At 34.2% G+C, this 17870-nt stretch overlaps 1 protein-coding gene across 12 annotated transcripts in view; it reads right to left on the bottom strand.

The window, feature by feature from the left end:
• Window positions 1-17870, bottom strand: part of LOC138136649 (GTPase-activating Rap/Ran-GAP domain-like protein 3) — a 119042-nt gene that overhangs the window by 10574 nt on the left and 90598 nt on the right. For 9 of the 12 annotated variants that reach the window (XM_069055904.1, XM_069055905.1, XM_069055914.1 and 6 more), the window contains 8 exons: window positions 15427-15496; window positions 7462-7563; window positions 7319-7400; window positions 6130-6248; window positions 5837-6071; window positions 5688-5786; window positions 4693-4923; window positions 3115-3380 (listed from right to left, as the gene is read on the bottom strand). In XM_069055904.1, the coding sequence (XP_068912005.1) occupies window positions 3115-3380; window positions 4693-4923; window positions 5688-5786; window positions 5837-6071; window positions 6130-6248; window positions 7319-7400; window positions 7462-7563; window positions 15427-15496 (1204 nt within the window). The remainder of the gene's footprint in view (window positions 1-3114; window positions 3381-4692; window positions 4924-5687; window positions 5787-5836; window positions 6072-6129; window positions 6249-7318; window positions 7401-7461; window positions 7564-15426; window positions 15497-17870) is intronic. The other 3 variants (XM_069055912.1, XM_069055913.1, XM_069055916.1) reach the window with 1 other exon arrangement.

The following is a 17870-nucleotide window of genomic DNA, read 5'->3' as shown; positions in this document are numbered from 1 at the left end:
GGAAAAAATAAAAATGTTTTAAGATTATTTTGTAGCTACAGCGTCCACAAAATTACATTATTGGCTCTAGCTAAATACAATACTTTGTAACAAATTAAGCCAGCAGGAAAGTATAAGAACATTTGATAAAAGAGAGAAAGTAATAAAACAGATGAGGAAAAAGGACGCAGTAATTGATACGACGAAACAAGGAAAATCGCGAGGCGAACCTACTACACCGCAATATACTCGCCACAGATACATTGCTATTGTGCAGCTCTCTGACGTCGCATCGTGATGGGACAAAGTGCAGAACGTCATCAGAAGAATTTCCTTTCTAGTAAAGTTTGTTTAAAGGAAATCGGTCCAATAGCTTGTGAGTTAAAAGGAAACAAAGAGATAAGTAGACAGGGAAGGAAATAATCTAATGGAAGAATGTAATGGGAGAAGAAGAGTACAATGCCTAATAATGATGCAATGGCAAAAATAAAAATGTTTTAAGATTATTTTGTAGCTACCGCTTTCACAAAACTACATTATTGGCTAGAGCTTAATATAAAATTTCGTAACAATTTAAGCCAGGAAGGAAATATAAGAACATTTGATGAAAGAGAGAAAATAATAGGACAGATGAGGAAAAAGGACGCAGTAGTTGACACAAGGAGAATCGCGAGGCGAACCCATTACACCGCAATATACTCGCCACAGATACATTGCTATTGCGCAGCTCTCTGACATTGTATCGTGATGGCACAAAGTGCAGAACATCACCAGAAGAATTTCCTTTCTAGTAAACTTTGTTTGAAGGAAATCGATCCAATAGATTGTGAGTTAAAAGAAAACAAACAGAGAGACAGACAGGGAAGGAAATAATCAAATGGAAGAATGTTATGGGAGAAGAAGAGTACAATGCCTAATAATGATGCAATGGAAAAAATAAAAATGTTTTAAGATTATTTTGTAGAAAAAATGTAAATATGTACATATTTTTTGAACCATATGGGATTATTAAAACAAATGATTAGTTACACTCAATTAACCCACTGAATATTACAATACATATTATATATATTCCTGAATATTAAATTTAATTAGGTATACGTTTCAGAATAAATTTTAATATAATAAATAAATTCATGTTTCTGTTTCAGAAATATTTGAAGCAACGTGCCCTTCAGACCTCACAAATTTCTTGTGCCGTCTAGCGACCAGATGTTGGTTTAACCAACTTTTCTCATCACTTAGAATTAATTTTTTTGTCTGGTTTACTACTACGAAAATTCATAGAATGACAAAAAGCTGCATTTGTAAATTAAAAGAAAAACAATTTTTTTCCTCACCATTGTGTCAAGAAAAACTCGTCTAACCGCTGCGGCATAAATTTAAAAGAAAAATCTTTACGATTTATGTTATAAGCCCTGAGACAAGTCTGCTACTCGTGTTCAGTAAATATCCATCAGATATAGGTATCCATTATGTTTGTTTACGTGCCCAGACTTCTTCACGTTGAAAGTATTTGCAACAGCGCTATGAAGTTTCAGCCGAAGATGTTTTGACACGTCTCGATATTGGAAAATATGGAGCGAGTAAAAAATGAGACGATCGAATCGCTTTTTCTGATTGAAATCTTGTCCCGGCAACAATTTTACAGCTTTTTTAAACAAATAATGATTCAGACGCGAATCCAGGTCCAGTTTAAATATAATGCAAGTCAAAGACAAGAAATGAGTTTGTTTTGAAGGAAGTTGTGTAAATTTACTGTTCCACTTGGAGATGTATAAAGTTCTCACTTGAGGCAATTATCTGAGGCGCCCCAAACTTGATGAAGTTGCTGATTTGATTCAGAAATCGCTTCGATCCTCTCTGACAGTTTAATAAGGTCTGAAATAAACAAATATGCAGGTTGCACCAAAGACAACCCGCTTACGCTCCTGATCTGGCACCTTGTGATTTTTTTTGGTCCCAGATTAAAACTCGAATGTGCCTTTCGCCTCGGAGCGTGTGACGTGATGCGTGACGGTGAAACTAATTTACTGTCGGGGAAATACAGGGTGTTTTTGAAATGCGTGCACAAATTTTAACCACGAGCTACTGGCTTCACGTAGAAACATATCTAAAAAATTCTATGTCAAAAAATAAAGTGATATTTATTTATTTATTTATTTATTTTGAGCTACAATTTTTTTAAAGTGCTTTTAGTCTTCTGCGTTGTCAAACAACCTCGTAGGTAAAATTTCGGCACATTTTAAAAATACACCCTGTATATCATATTTTATAAAACGTACATCAATGCGGTTTCCTTGTTTTAAAGCATATTTCCTATAGGTTACTTCGCATTGGCGTACATTTTATAAAACATGATATACAGGGTGTATTTTTAAAATGTGCCGAAATTTTATCTACGAGGTTGTAGGACAACGTAGAAAACTAAAAGCAATTTAAAAAAATTGTAGCTCAAAAAATAAATGTCATTAAAAAATAAATGTTATTTTATTTTTTGACATAGAATTTTTTAAATATTTTTTCCGAGTTCTATATGAAGCCAGTAGTTCGTGATTAAAATTTGTGCTCGCATTTCAAAAACACCCTGTATGCCGCGGAAAGAAATTTTCATTTCAAACATGTTTTGGAAATATTCCAGAACTAATTAATTATTTTGAGACTGTTCAATACAAAAGCCTCTCAGGATAAATTTGTTACGGAAGTGAGTACCATTTATCTGAGGATTCCGCCTTGATTATATAAAATCCAACGATGTTTTCTGGCTTACGATTTTGAATAAACAGGTAGGGATTATTCAATGCCTCAGGTTTTATTTTTACATAAAACGCGACTTTTAAAAATAGGTTTGGATACATTTTCCCCAATAACGAATATGACTGGGCAAGTTCCCTCAAAAACATGTATTTATGCTTTATTAACCATTATAAATAACAGGGAAAACAAATTTTACCGATTTGATAAAACTCCCTCCCTTAATTTGCTTGTTTGTTCCGCCCGAGCAAATAAATTATCTCAATCCAGTAAATCTGACTGACTGGCCAAAGCTTGTGTTGAAATGAACAAGTGAACAACACACATCCCTTAATTTTTTTTTAGAACGTTAATCTGAAATTGCGTGAAAGCTCCACTCACCATTCTTGCGTCGGTCATGTGTTCCGAATATAAATCCTTGATGAGCATATCTAACGTCCTTTCCCTCTTCCTGGCGAACGTGGGCGTTTCGAACGTCGCTTTTTCACCGTTAATTAGCTTGACCAAAAGGAATTCCCTGAAAAGTTGGGCGTCCCTGAAGACCGGAGGACAGGGCAGGCTCGGCCCGAACAGGGGGACAGCCTCGTCCGAGAAGACTGACAGGCGATATTGATTCTCACGGTCCACACTTACTACGGCGAATACATCTATGAACAATTAAGGACGTTTCACGGCGACACTTTGACGGCTGGGGGACTCGCAAAGTTTTGCAAAGTTTGGTGGTTCGATTAATAATAATTCGAGCTAGAATGGAAAAGTTTTGTGGCGCGCAAGAAGTAACACAGCGATCGGGGTTGAGGAGTGGTTTCTGAGAGTTTGGTGCGATTAAGAATGGACAAAAAGTGGAGGAACCGCCTACAAGCAATGCGTTTCTTTGGGCTGGGATAATAAGGGCCCTTAAAAGGGTTGTGTCAATAGATTTATAAGTGTCTTTGCTGAAGACGCTTCAATGTAATTCACATCAAAAAATTTCCTTCGATGTAATCCTACAAGACAAACTTTTTTATTGTTCGTATTTTTTGAGCAACAATTTTTTTTAATTGCTTTTAGTCTTCTACGTTGTCAAACAACCTCGTAGGTAAAATTTCGGCACATTTTAAAAATACACCCTGTATATCATATTTTATAAAATGTACGCCAATGCGAAGTAACTTCTAGGAAATATGCTTTAAAACAAGGAAACCGCATTGTAGCTCAAAAAATAAATGTCATTTTATTTTTTGACAGAATTTTTTGAATATTTTTTGCGAGTTCTACACGAAGCTCGTGGTTAAAATTTGTACACGCATTTCAAAATACCCTGTATATGAAGAATTATTTTTCGACAATTTTTTAAGAAAATAATATTTCCAGTCATGAACATCCAAATCACCAAATTTATTTCTTTACTTTTCTATAACTGGGACAATAATTGTGACAAAGAAAAGTTCACGGAAATCTGACAAGAACGTCATAATCTAGGGATTCCTTAACTGAATTCTTTCAATCTCAATTAAAACCAGACTAACGTATTAAATGCTGTAGCTCAAAATACAGGGTGTTTTTGAAATGCGTGCAGAAATTTTAATCACGAGCTACTGGCTTCACGTAGAACTCGGAAAAAGTATTTAAAAAATTCTATATCAAAAAATAAAATGACATTTATTTTTTGAGCTACAATTTTTTTAAATTGCTTTTAGTTTTCTACGTTGTCCTACAACCTCGTAAGTAAAATTTCGGCACATTTAAAAAATACACCCTGTATATCATGTTTTATAAAATGTACTCTACAAAATTACCAAATAGTCAATTTTTTACGCTTCCTGCAAGAATGCGACCAAAAAATATTCCCTAAATAGATATTCCCGATTGAAGCTTTTGCAATCTCCAAAATCCACCCCTATTGTCTGTATCAATAATCGCTCCCCAGCCCGGTGATTTTCCCCTTTTAGCTGTCAATAACGCATCGAAAAAGGATACGCGTAAACTGCGATTTTATGCACGTGGGGTTGAAAAGCGAATGTGCAGTTTCCGACTGAGTGGGATCATCCACATCGACGAACACAATGTTCACGATATCGTTTCCGATGTGTCTTTTCCTCTCCACCTGCTGACGGTTGTCTCTCGAGTACGGCAACAGCGTAGAGACGTGGAACATGATCTCGTGTCCTTCGTAAATGGTGTACATGGAGTATTTTCCGGTCATGTCGCCTGAAACAACACTCAAGGACAATCAAACCAGATAAGAGTGCCAGAAAACATTCAATATTTCGCGACCGCATAGTAGTGTGCGAAATCGATTTTCGCGCACTAGTGCGAACGCTTTTTGGATGATTTTGAAGCACTAGTGCGCGAACGTCGATTTCCAAAAGGATTCGCCTTCTGAAAACAACGTGGCTCGACAATAATAAAGTCTGGTCACATTCGAGCAAATGAAGCACTCGCTCGTTCGTCGCTCGTTCCTCAAATAATGCGCCCATGCGCGAAAAATGTCTTCTCTCACTCATTTCATAAATAACATCTCCAGAGCGTGCTTAACACACTGCTAAAGAAGTTTCTTGTTGCCAAGTGCCGAAACTCTGTCTAAATGTTGTCAACAACTATTATTCGATCTTACGTGGATAATACATTTTTCACACAAAGGGTTGTTATTTTGGAATTTGTTGTAACTAATTTATGTTGGTACATATTGTGTCGACATTATTGATTTATGTACATAATGGATTAACCCCAAAATGAATGAAATTAAATGTCACGTTCACGTAGACAACCGATGTTTCAAAACTGGTCGGAGAGAAAAACAAGCACATGCTTCATATTTTTTTATTTTGTTTTTCGCCTCGAAAGGGAAAGTTTTGCAAGTCAGTATATTTGGGAAATATCGAATGTCAGATTGGATTATTTATGTATTTGCACGACAAAAATCTGGAAGGTTTCCGGATTTAATAATAACGTCTGAACGAGAAAATACCCACCTTTGATGTCGAGCCCTCCTCGGTATTTATCCCAACCTTTCAACCTAATTTTATCTCCTAATAACGAAAGAAACTGTTCGAACTTGGGACTGCCGAACTCTGAAACCAACCAATACAACACTTCCTTAAACCCTTTCGGTGGAGATTACCATTGCTCAGAATATCGTCGTCGCTGCTTTGACCGTGCTTCATGTAGATCACCCCGAATTTAAAATTAACCGACCCCTCCTGCTCTTCCAGCAGCAGCAGGTCTTTTTGTATGTCGGGTGAGAATATTTCTTTTGGTCCTTTGTCAACCCGGTCCATATTGGGAAAATTCGATAATATTTGCTTAACGGTGAGAACCTTGTGTTGGGTAATCGGTAATGAAATTTTCTGCGCCCCCTGGAATTCGATTTGCCCGGTCAGATGCATTCAAATACTGTTTTCACATCTGGCTTACCGTTTTCCTAAATAAAATGGCTCGGTAGAGGGGGACGCACGAGTTGTTGTCTTCGTTTAACACTATGCTTAGAAAAAATGGGATTTTGTCGTTATCCAGTCCCACGTAGTTTTGGTGCACTGGAAAAATAAAAGAATGATGGCTGGATTGCGGAAAGGGGTGAATTATTGAGCTGGTCGTGGAAATTTTAGTGGTCTTCAGGGGGTGTTCCGACAGGGGTAGATTAAACCAGTTTTGGGGTATAAGTAATCTGCTCGTAATCCTTTTTACCTAGATCACCCACAAATTATTTATTACCTTCGTTCTGATGTGTATCAGATTGCAAATTTCAGATAAAAAAAATATTAATTTTTTTATTAAAAAAAATATTTTTTTTCTGTAACCAGTTAAACTTTCTTTTGGATAATTACAAGATGCAGCCAGTAATACATATATCAAAATCAGCAATATGTTGTCAATTACGCCCATCGTCTTGGCAAGAGGCGCAGAGCACTTTAGAGCCACCTCACAATATGGGCATAGAAATGACAATTTAATTTAACATCTATCGAAGCAAAATCCTTGCTCTAAACATACTTCCAAGAAAGGACCACAAAGTATTTGCATTTAAAAACAACCCCATCCTGTTCTTCCCCTTGTTTTAATTTTGTTGCATCTTTTTATCCTTGCACTTCTCTAAAGAGCGTGTTTTCCGCCACAAAAAATACACAAACCCTCCACACCGCGTGTACAATTAGAATAAAGTAATTTTCGAAGCGCGAGAGCTTTTACCCTTGCAGTAATTTATTTATAATTTTTCTAACGCAAGAATTAAATTCTCCGTTACAAATATTTTATTTAGAGGCGTCCAACCCAGCTAAAATTCAATTTCGCTCTTCTATTTATAAAAGAAGTGGATGTGTCCGTTTTGCAGCACCATTTCCTTTGAACTTAGGTGAAGTTTTCGAGCAGAAGGAAATGCCATCTTTAAATTGCTCGAACACTTTCTATTAATAACTGATTCCCAGTCGAGAGTGCTTATTGGATTTTGCAGTAGACATCTCCGGAAATAGTCCCCGGAGTCCTCTAGTCTGCGATTAATCTGTTATTTTGAAAAAAGTGGTGGAAACTCGCAATTTTTCATTGTGTCGTGGTTCGATTAACTTTTTAAGAAGTCATCACGCCGAGAGAAATGTTTCTCGGGACTCACATTTTCCAAGGAAATATTTGAAGTACCATCTTGTTTGATATTCAGGGTTTTCAAGGACCGGTGTGCTCGGCGACCCGAACATCTATAAAAAAAGCTCAACTTATAATCAAAAGAATGTTATACAGTGCGGTCACTGTAAACACCCCGAACAAACAACTGACCTCGTCCTTCTCCCCCGGAGAGTCGCCGTTCTCGATCCTGAACCTTCTGCAGTGCTCTTGGCCGTCGTTTTCAGGCTGTTGCAGCTGGAAAAAAACACGTTTGTTGTTTCAGGCGTGCTTTATCGAAAGCTCTCTCATTAATAAAATGTGCATTTCAAGATGAATCAAAAGTAGAGACCTATTAATAGACACGTGCTGCCAAGGTATCGATCGAATTTCCCTAAAGCTCAAATCTGAGTGAAACGATTTACTCGGTTAGACGTAATGCTTGCATGTTATTGACTTGTGTGATGTTGTTACTGTTGTGGTGTTGTTGTTCATGGCTCCAATGGAGAACTGATGAATGGGAATTTGCCCGGGCACGCTAATTTGCTCTCGGGGGATGTGTTCTACCCCAAAATCTAATATGTCGTTTATTAGTGAAGGTGGTGGATGTATTTTGGGTTACAAATTGTCCCATCTAACCCTCTTGCAGCGCTCATTATCTTCGCCTGGCTTGGAGCGACTTTTTGATGAAAGAGAAACATACCAATCTTGTTTAGTCGGCCAGATTTTTAATTTATTTATGATTTGGTTTATGCAGTTAGTAAATTAAAATTCAAATAATCACGTGTTGTAAATCTTTCAAAGCATCATCGAGCAGATTTGATTGATGTTGTGTAATGAGTTTGTGTTGCTTAATTGGATGTGTCAAATAGTAATACTGATTGAATTTATTTCTAAATGTATTAATTCATTCTGTGGTCGAAGAATATTTTATTCGTTTTAAAATTCAATATTTTTCAAAGGAATAAAATTAAATATTTTGACTTTCTGTAGAAAGGACAAAACAATTTCCATTTTGCCACTCTAAAGGAAATAATACATAAATCGTTACTTCTGGTAAACAAATACAATTTTCTGTTTCAGATCCTCAAAAGTATTAATTATTTCTACGCTGAAATTTTTTTTTCAAAAGCAATACTTGAGATACAAGTTTAGGGTTTTCGGTGCTTAATTTGTTTTGAAAAATCTATGAAACACAGTTTTTACATTCATTGGATCTCTAATGATTACTAAAATATGAACAATTTAATTTTTTATCTTACCCGGCGCATCCACCATTTTCGCGTAATATTATTCTCACATTAAAGTTAGCTTAAAGACTTCAATTTACGGGTTTCGTCATGAAGTCCATTACAAAACACTAGCACAAGACAATTTTACGTTTTTCTGCTTCTGAAGATAACTGAAATATCAAGAATTAATTTTTTTGATTGTCAAGCGCGTTAATTATTTTTTTCACTCGTTTTTTTTAAATCTAGTTTTGAGATAGAAATGTACGATTCTCGGGATTCGTTTTGTGTTGAAAAATCTATAATACACAATTCTCAGATTCGCTATATCTTTTAAGATAACTGAGATAACAACAATTTTAATCTTGCCCGGCGCATCCACCATTTTCGTGTAATATTATTGTGGCATTAAAGTAGTGTTAAGGACTCCTTTCGTCATGGAGTTTATTACAAAATATTAGCACAAGACAATTTTACATTGATTTGCCTCTGAAGATAACTGAAATATCACGATTTCATTTTTTTGATTGTCAAGGGCGTTGATTATTTTTGCACTCATTTTTTAAAATTTAGTTTTGAGAAATGTACAGTTCTCTCGTTTTGTGTTGAAAAATCTATAAAAACCAGTTTTTATATTTACTCTATCTTTAAAAATAACTGAGATATCAACAATTTTATTTTAATCTCGCCCGGCGCATCCACCATTTCCTCAATTTTTTATTTTTTTTCTATTAAACTGAAATCAAAGCCAACACTTCATGCAATGATATGAAACATTTGCAAATCATAATTATACGATGCTTCTACCTCTGAAGATGACTGAAATATCAGTACATTATTTTTTAGACCGCGAAACATATTAATTATTTTTATTAAGTAATTTATTTTGGAACCAATATCTGAGATCAAAATTTACAGTTTTCTGCATTCCTTTCGTTTCAAAAGGAGCTACAAAATGCAATTTTGAAATTTGTTCTACTTAAAAAAAAAATAGTTGAGGTATCAGCATTTTATTAATTTTCAGACTGCCAAATCATTCTTACACGCAATAATTTTTTTCAATGTCAATATTCAAGATAGAATTTTACGGTTTCGTGCATTCATTTCGCCTTAAAACTATCTAGTTATATGGATTTTATAATGACTCTACCTCTAATGATGTCCAAAACATGAACCCTTCTTTTAAGCTTGCCCGGCGCATCCACCATTTTCTCACTATAGATATTTTAATTACTTTGCTTTGTATGCAATAATTCTTCAACCTTCTGTCTAATTTGAAATTATGCAAGGATGCCATATCTTAGATATTTCTGTGTTAAGCTTTTAAAGCAGGGCTCCTTGACCAAGAAATATTTTTTTATAGCTTGTTCGAGACGGTGCTCCAAAATCTACTCCGCAGTGTTGTTTCAGAAAATCCCGGCTTTTGTTTATCCCCGGATCACTGGAAAAATGAAACCTTAGTCCGGACTTCACAACCAAACTCCAGAATATGTTTTTTCAATTTTTAACGTAAAACAAATCTTGACTAATTTTTTTTCAATGTTGTGGAATGTACGTGGAGAGAACCTGTTTACAAAATTTTCTTTTACTTTAAATTTGCTCTCCAAGTTCTCTGGAACATTTTTAAAATAATCTTGTTTCAATTAGAACAATCATAATGTTCATCTAAATGGAAAAATAATAAAATTCATGATTCTACTAAAAACTTGAAACCGATGTTATGAAATTTCTGTTTGAACAGTAAAGTTGTTTAACGATCGTAAAATAGTCTTAGGTTTAGCTTTATTTCTCACCCAAAATATCTACCCGATAGTAATTCCAGTTTATTGCTTCCTGTTTCGTGATGGGGGTAATAAAATGTTTATTTTCTATTAAATATACAGAGAATAAAATATTTTTGAAAAAATTTCCATTGAACTGCAATCGAGTTTACCGAGTGAAAAAAATTATTCACTGGTCTAGCTTTTATGGAAAATTAACAAATCGAATCGGATAACTGTTATTTGTATAACGTTGTAATATAACATTGCTTCGTAATCATAAAATGGGCTTAGAGGTTTCAATTTACTTTTCGATTAAAATATCTGTCCGGTATGAATCCCATTTTATTACTTTCTGTTTCATGATGGCGATAAAATGTTTATTTTCAATTAACGTTAACCGAGAATGAAAATTATTAAAGTGTGTTTTGTTAGACTCGAAGCAGATGGACCAAAAGTTCATCCCTAATTAATATCAAATTCAGATTTTCTATCAGAAAAAATAATCAGGTGGAGAGAATGATATTTGACAAATACTTGGCTTGGAAGTAAAAAGTTAATTGCTTATTGTGCTGAGTAAATAGAAATGAGTTATGAGAGCAGTTACTTTTTGTGTTGTGTTCTTGGACGATATTTTGTACAAAAGCTAACATATTGTGACGTTTTGATAACATCTAAATGGAATATTTGATTTATTTTAATAAATAATATAAATGGTGGAGGCGTCGGCTCGTTTTATGTCTTTTTTTTTTCTTTACCTCAAAGTGAGACATAAATGTAAATTCGATTTCATTAATGAACAAGACATTTTGAAATTTTCCCTAATAGAAATACATGACGGTCGGAAACCGCACGTGGGCTGAACCTCTCCCATGGCTCTGGGCCCAAACATTTGCATTGTAATTTAATTACGTTGTAATATACATGTATCAGCATTTGGAAGTTGAGGCCAAACTGAAATCCTTTCAAAAGCTTTTGTTACAATATTTGCAATTTTCTTAGTTAGCAACAAGTGGCTGAAGCAATCGTCGAGAGGGAAATTGTTTACATTATTGAGACATGTGTCGAATTACACCTTACAGAAAAGATTTTTTTTCGTGCTTTGGGAAGTCTAAGCAATTTCAGATATTTGAATTAAATTGGACACGTATCAAAGTGCAGTGAATCTGATACAAGACGTCGGCTTACAGGTAAAGTGGAACACCGGGAAGTGATATCTAGGATGTCTCTGAATTTGACACATGTATAAGGTTTGCAATCTTATGTTTATGTAATATTTCAACCAAATAATTTCATGGTGGGAGGAAGAAGGTTGTTTCAGTTTTGAAATATTAACATTTCGTCTAATTCCGACGAGAACTGAAATAACTATATTTTATTTTTTAGACTGTCAAATGCATGTCATTCTTGGACTAATTTCTTCCAATTTCAATATCTAAGATAAACATTTACGATTTTCGGCAATTCTTATGAAGATATTTATAAAACACATTGTTTACATTTCCTTTGCCTCTAAATATAACTGATTATGTCCTTCATGTGTTTAGCAACCAATTGCGTGACAAATATTGACCAATCAAAACGAGAAAACAAAAAATAACCCGATAAAATTTCTCTAAAAGGCACATGTGCAATAATCTGATAAAAAATGTTGGTACCTGATTTTTTTTTTAATTATTTTGAATAAAAAGGATTGGAAATAATGCGTTTGGTTTCATTCTATTCAGGAAATAATCAGCCGTATACCCCTCGTGCAAAATTTTAATATCGGCAATTTTTTTGCTAATGAACTCAAACATCCATAAATTATTATTCGGTCAGAAGACCAATTATTATCAAATAAAAGCCCTCGACTTCGTCTCGTGCTCTTATTTGCTCTTATTTGGAATTCTGGCCTCGTTTATGGATGTTTTCGTTCATTAGCAAAAATATTTTTGATAAAAATATATAATATGTATATATGTATATATGGGATATACCTAATGTGAAAAAAATTGACAAAAAAATTCTTTTAATCTCGGCGCATCCACCATTTCTTATTTAATACGTTTTTCATTGAACTTATACCAAGGACACAAGCTTATGGTTTTCGTCATTTGTTTCGTTACAAAACATCTGCTAAAAACAATTTTGCATTCAATTTACTTCTCAAGATAATACCAGCAATTTTATTTTCAACCTTGCCCGGCGCATCCACCATTTTTCTTTAAAATATTTTTTGTCGGACTAATGTCAAAGGTAGAAGCTTACGGTTTCCGGCATTCATTTCGTTTTGGAAAAATGTATAAAACACAGTTATTACATTCCCTTTACCTCTTAAGATAACTGAAATACAAACAATTTTGTTTTCAATCTTGCCTGGCGCATCCACTATTTTTACATCTTTTTTTTTTGTTAGGTTGATCTCAAAGACAGAAACTTACCGTTTTCGGTATTCATTTCATTTTGAAAACCCACTTGCATTCCCTCTACTTCTATTGATAAATTGAAATAACAATTTTTTAAACTCGTCTGGCATTTTACCATTTCCCAATTGATGTCTTTTTTTATAACTTAATATCCAAGACAGAAAACAACTTGTAGTTGTATTAAATTCGGTTTTTCATTCACTCTGTCTGCAAAGTTAACTAAAACAGGAAATTTGCTTTAAAGCTTGCCCGGCGCATCCACCATGCATTAGTATTTTTTAAGAGTAATATCAAAAACTCTGCAAACAAATTATATTACATTCCATTTACCTCTGTAGATGATTGGAACATCAGAATTTTACTTTTCACATTAGATTTTTTTTTAAGCAACATCAGGATTGGAAGTTTACTGTTATCGGTATTCATTTCGTTTTAAAAAAAGCTATAAAGCACAGTCCCTGCATTCTCTTTACCTCTCAAGATAACTGAATTATCAACAATTTTGTTTTAAATCGTACCCGGCGCATCCACCATTTCCTTTAAAACATTTTTTTGTTAGACTGATGTCAAAGGTAGAAGCTTACGGTTTTCGGCATTCATTTCGATTTGGAAAAATCTATAAAACGCAGTTATTACATTCCCTTTACCTCTTAAAATAACTGAAATATAAACAGTTTTGTTTTCAATCTTGCCCGGCGCATCCACCATTTTTGCATCAAATATTTTTTTGTTAGGCTGATGTCAGAGACAGAAACTTACGGTTTTCGGCATTCATTTCATTTTGAAAACTCACTTCCATTCGCTCTACTTGTATAGATTATTGAAATAACAACAAATTTTTTAAACTCGTCTGGCATTTTACCATTTTCTCAATTGATATGTGTTTTTTTTATAACCTAATATCCAAGACAGAAAAAACTGATTGTTTTCGTCTTTCCATTCGTTATAAAAATTATCTACCCAAGACGATTTTACATTTTTTATCTAATTGACATCAGTATTTTCTTTTTCACAGTTTTTTTATTTTTTTTTAAACCAACATCTGTGCTAGAACTCTACGGTTTTCGACATTAATTTCATTTCAGAAAGACTTATTAAATTCAGTTTTTTCAATCACTCTGTCTGCAAAGTTATCTAAAATAGGAAGTTTTCTTGAAAGCTTGCCCGGCGCATCCACCATGCATTAGTATTTTTAAAAGTAATATCAAAAACAGAAGCTCACGGTTAATTTTGTTACAAAACTCTGTAAACAATTATTTTATATTATATTCCATTTACCTTTGTAGATGACTGAAACATTAGAATTTTACTTTTCACATTTGATTTTTTTTTAAGCAACATCAGAATTGGAAGTTTACTGTTATCGGTATTCATTTCGTTTTAAGAAAAGCCATAAAGCACAGTCTCCACATTCTCTTTACCTCTCAAGATAACTGAATTATCAACAATTTTGTTATAAATCGTGCCCGGCGCATCCACCATTTTTCTTTAAAAAATATTTTTTGTTAGACTGACGTCAAAGGCAGAAGCTTGCGGTTTTCGGCATTGATTTCCTTATGGAAAAATCTATAAAACGCAGTTATGACATTCCCTTCATTTCTCAAGATAACTGAAATATCAACAATTTTGTTTTCAATCTTGCCCGGCGCATCCACCATTTTTACACAATTTTTTTTTTTGTTAGGCTTATGTCAAAGACAGAAACTAACGGTTTTCGGTATTCATTTCATTTTGAAAACCCACTTGCATTCTCTCTACTTCTATAGATAATTGAAATAACAATTTTTTTAAGCTCGCCTGGCATTTTACCATTTCCCAATTGATATGTCTCTTTTTATGACCTAATATCCAAGACAGAAAAAAACTTGTTGTTTTCGTTTTTCAATTCGTTACAAAATTATCTACCCAAGACGATTTTGCATTTTACCTAACTGACAGCAATATTTTATTTTTCAAACTTAGTATTTTTTCTGTGCTAGAACTCTACAGACTTCGACATTCATTTTATTTAAGAACAACCTATTAAATTCAGTTTTTTCATTCACTCTGTCTGCAAAGTTAACTAAAATAGGAAGTTTCCTTGAAAGCTTGCCCGGCGCATCCACCATACGTTAGTATTTTTTAAAAGTATTTAATATCAAAAACAGAAGCTCAGGGTTAATTTTGTTACAAAACTGTTAGATAACTGAAAAATAAGAATTTTACTTTTCACATTTATTTTTTTTAAAGCAACATCCGAATTGGAAATTTACTGTTATCGGTATTCATTTCGTTTTAAGAAAAGCTGTAAAGCACAGTCTACATTCTCTTTACCTCTCAAGATAACTGAATTATCAACAATTTTGTTTTACATCGTCCCCGGCGCATCCACCATTTTTTCCTTTTAAAATATTTTTTTGTTACGGTTTCCGGCATTCCTTCCGTTTTGGAAAAATCTATAAAGCTCAGTTTTTACATTCACTCTATCCCCAGAAATAACTGAAAAATCAACTGTTTTCTGTACTTCCCCGGCGCATCCACCACATTTTCTTGAACGCCGTTTCAATTTTATTGAGAACGTAGTCCTGTGAGAAAATTCACACTAAACCAATAACTCATTCCCGAACACATCCCCGGCTTCATTTTAATTTAATATGCGCAATACGCAAAATGTGTTTACTTGATGATTATTTCAAAGCGATATATCCTCGGAAGTGAGGCGTAATAAATCACAATTTATCATACCTGTTCCACCGAGCCATAATAGCGTCTCGAGAAAACTCCTCGACGAGATATGAGATCACTCGCCGTCGAGCTGAAACAGAGAAAAAGAACTGTTAATCATTCTCCTGCTGCACACCTTCCTTTATCAAATTTCCCACTTTTTGTCACACTCGCGTCGCATTCAAATTTCCTTTGGAAACAGCTATTTAGGCTGGGTTGCTGCTCGTAAACTCACTTTTACGTGAATAAATCGCCTCTTAAAAAATTTCACGACGGAAAATATCGAACTGTCGAAAAGTTGTAACGGGCTTTGTAATTTCAAGATAACACCATTAGGCGACAAAGCTAGCGCCTGCGGTGTTCAAAGTTATTAAATAAAATGGCTGTGGGAGTTATTGACGTGTACACTTATTTAGCGGCGGTAATGCCGCAAGTGAAAATGATAATAAAGAAATTGAAGTGAAGCTTTCCATCAAACGATTCAAACTTTCCAACTTGCGTTGTTAACTTTTAATGAAAAGCGGTGGATTTCGGAAGGACATGCGGAAGCTCAAATGGAAATTTTATTTGTAAGCGCTTTGATTGTCCTGAAAAATAATTAATAGCGGTGTGAACGAGGCGTAAGCGGATTAATCCTGCAGGAGCACGTGCTTCCCTTTCAAACTCCCTTTTCTTGTCTGATTCCTAATATCGACTTACTTCCAGAAAGTAGTAAATTGATACGGCGAGACAACAAACAGGATGTTACGCTTGATTCGGCGAGAAATTGCCGACGCTGAAAAATATCTATTATCCCCAAGTAGTTGTTGTGACGTTAACGATCTATTATTTATAATTGAAGACGGTTTCTTTGCGATGTTGTCCAGGAAAACGACTTACTGCAAATGTAAGAACCAGAAAAAAAACTATTATTTGGGTCTTTTACAGCACACAACCTACTCGTAATTTGTATGAAGGAGCTTTCGAATCAAATTAACGTATTCTAGGGTTTGCTCTCTTCGGGTCATTTTTTAGAAACATATCTTCCTACGTAGATCTCTTTGAGTAAATGTCAGGGTTGAAAACCGGTTCAAACAAGATACAATAAAGCGTACGTTGGCAACGCTTACGTTGGTCATTCTGATTGAATATATAGACGTACGTGTTTAGAAAATGAGGCGAAAAAAACCATTGAATTAATTGAAAAATGAAAAAATTGCACTTTTCCAATAATGCTGTATAATTGTGAAAGTTAGCGAAACCACGCCTCATCAGTAAAAAATTTTTTACAAGAATCTAGGTAACTCAATAAAATGGGATTTGAAATAGTTGGTAATACGTTCACAGGATCGATACAAGAAATAAAAGAAAAATCTGTAGGTTTTTCAGCCTTCGACAGAATAGTCTTCGTCTTTATTTTTCTCGTAATAAACACACGAAACTTACATTTAATACTTTAACAGAAGTCAACAAGACAAAAACATTTTTTCTCACATTTCAAAACAACAAGTATTGTTCTGTAATTGGTTTTCTGTTGCACAACGAAGGAATTCTCTTCTGGCCCACTGCATATTAGGTGGCACGGCATTCGGGTCGGATTATCTTATCACTAACGATATTATTACCAAGCCATGATAAAATGTATTAGAAAAAGTATCAAACTTTGCATCCAAAATTTCACATGACCATTAAAAACACGATATTTTCTTTTCCCTTTTAAACGATAATGATTTAAAATACTTGTATCAAGGTCAAAAAGTGCATCTTTTTCGTCCGAGTGTGAGTTTTCTGGCCGAGGCGCAGCCGAGGCTTTAAAACTGGCAAGGACAAAAGGCACTTTTGACAGAACAATTACCGGTTTTGTGAGTTTCGTTGCTAACTTACTAAACAGACTAACAGATGGCGCCATGGTCAGCGTCCGAAAAAGAGTTACTTTTCGTCCGCTTGTAAAATTACCGTTTCATTAGTGGTGCGTAAAAATAATATTGATATTACTTAATACTGAGTGTCCTTCAAAGCTTGGCATCTGTGAAAGTTTTATTACATCAGGTTGCTCCAGCTCAATGAAATACCCATCGTGTTTCAGTTAGGTATATAATTTTTTATGTACATCAAAAAATTTCGTTTGTTTTTTTTTTTGCTCCATTATGATGAAATCAATAATATGCGAGCTTTCGATACAATGTTTTTTTTTGCCATTCTCATTAATTATCTTGTTTTTCAAACAATTATAAATAATTTTCGTAAGACATGGAGTAATTTTTGCACTGTTAGAAAATATCTCTCGAATTTCGAAGCTTTCATTTAAGCGTTTTAGGATAATAATATGTTTCATTGAAATTTGTTAATCCAAAAGTTGCGGATTTTATCGTTCCCCCAGGTTTTCCAATTACGTGTTTTATTAATAAGATTTGAAAATATTTCAGAGTTTATGTTCATGGCATCATTACCTCAACGTTATCCAATTCATTTTTAATATCTTTTGC

Source organism: Tenebrio molitor, chromosome 8 (genome assembly GCF_963966145.1).
Source record: "Tenebrio molitor chromosome 8, icTenMoli1.1, whole genome shotgun sequence".
Lineage (NCBI taxonomy): Eukaryota > Metazoa > Arthropoda > Insecta > Coleoptera > Tenebrionidae > Tenebrio > Tenebrio molitor.
Note: the sequence above shows the minus strand (reverse complement) of the source record. Positions and strands in the feature narration are given on the sequence as shown.